The sequence below is a fragment of the Nilaparvata lugens genome, chromosome 7 (assembly GCF_014356525.2).
Source record: "Nilaparvata lugens isolate BPH chromosome 7, ASM1435652v1, whole genome shotgun sequence".
Classification (NCBI taxonomy): domain Eukaryota; kingdom Metazoa; phylum Arthropoda; class Insecta; order Hemiptera; family Delphacidae; genus Nilaparvata; species Nilaparvata lugens.
The window spans coordinates 43,771,739-43,773,462 of record NC_052510.1 but is presented as its reverse complement, the minus strand read 5'-3'; the positions used below and the strand labels follow the sequence as shown (position 1 = coordinate 43,773,462).

At 35.2% G+C, this 1,724-nt stretch overlaps 1 protein-coding gene across 1 annotated transcript; it reads left to right on the top strand.

Moving 5' to 3' along the window:
• Positions 1-538: 538 nt before the first annotated feature.
• LOC120352210 (putative nuclease HARBI1) lies at positions 539-1,248 on the top strand. Its single transcript, XM_039431946.1, has one exon. The coding sequence runs from the start codon at positions 586-588 to the stop codon at positions 1,246-1,248; it is 663 nt and encodes a 220-aa protein (XP_039287880.1). The 5' UTR covers positions 539-585.
• Positions 1,249-1,724: the final 476 nt, after the last annotated feature.

The following is a 1,724-nucleotide window of genomic DNA, read 5'->3' as shown; positions in this document are numbered from 1 at the left end:
CCAACGAGCTATTATAGTAAACTAATATAGTGCTAATAAACTAGCGGCTATAGTGAGCGGCTGAGTGGCCACTATTCCTGTTACGAATTGAACATTGGCAGCCATGACAGAGAGAGGCAAGAAGCGGCGGGAAATTTGAATGGCCCTATTGTTATAATGGGAACTTGCATAAAATACAAGGCGCAAATCAGTTATATTTAATAATAACTACATTGAATTTTTATTGAGCATTCTAAATGTATGTATTAGAGTTGTTATGCATCCATAAAATAAACTGTTTGAATTTCTTTAGGATTAGGCTTGAAACATTTAATTATTTCTCGGACAGTGAATTCATAGCTCGATACAGGTTTAGTAAAGAGACAGTGATCTACATTTCTGAACTACTTCCCAATTTTGATAATTTGAACAACAGAAGTAAGCCGTTGTCGAAAATAGACCAATTACTTATTGGGTTACGGGTCTGCAACTGGAACATTTCAAAATGTCGTTGGGGATATCATTCATGTCCATAAAAGTACTGTGTGCAAAATAGTGAAGAAAATTTCCTGCTATTTAGCCAATTCGTGCGTTAATTTTATTCAAATGCCCACAAATGAGGAAATTTCAAGAACAAAAAGCGATTTTTTTCAAATGCGTCGTTTCCCTAACGTGGTTGGATGTATAGACTGTACTCATGTAAAAATTCAATCTCCTGGTGGCCAAGATGCAGAACTGTATAGAAATAGAAAAGGATATTTCTCTATCAATGTGCAAGCTATCTGCAATGCACAGCTAGTATTCACAGAAATCACTGCTAGGTGGAGGGGTTCTGTTCATGACAGTATCATTTTTAATAAATCCAAGATACATGCTGATTTGGAAGCTGGGTTGTATCGGGGCAGCAGCTGCTACCTACTTGGTGATAGTGGATATCCATGCAGAAATTTTTTGCTAACTCCACTTCTACATCCTGCAAATGAAGCAGAAAGAAGATATAATAATGCCCACATCCAAACTAGGAATACCATTGAAAGAGCATTTGGAGTGTGGAAACGCAGATTTCCTTGCTTGTCAATAGGATTAAGAACAAAAATTCAAACTACTTTGATGATAATAACAGCAACGGCTGTTCTTCATAATATAGCTATCCAGCAGAAAGAACAGCCTCTAATGGACAATGATGAAGTTATGGAAGAGTTTGATCAAACGAAATCAGTTTGCTGTTCGAGACAATGTCATTGCTACAATCTTCAGAATTTAAATTGAAGAGGAGATGGTACACACAACAATAAAACTACATTATTTCAGAATCACAATCATTATTATTATTGTTTGATTATTATTAGATTCTTTTATGATAATAAACTATCATTCTGTAATTTTTTTAACTCAATATTTAGAATTAATTGTTTTTTTTTTTGGGCATTTTCAATTTTCATATTTATATAGGTACTGAATTTTCAAATCAGCAGCCTGCTCCTCCTTTGCTAATATAATCATTTTTTTATCATGCTCCTTTGCATAGTACTGTTCTTTTAATAGAGCCTCAAATTTTCTCTTCCTTGTTTTCTCCATATTTTTGATAGGGCTTTCCGTTATTGCTTTCTTTGAAGGCCTTGTTAGCATTGGTATTTCTTTATTCTCCACCTCTACTACCTCCTTCACCTACTCTGCCTTCTCCACCTCTACTACCTCCTCCACCTCCTCTGTTGCAGGAATGAAGATCACTTCTGAAAAATTGA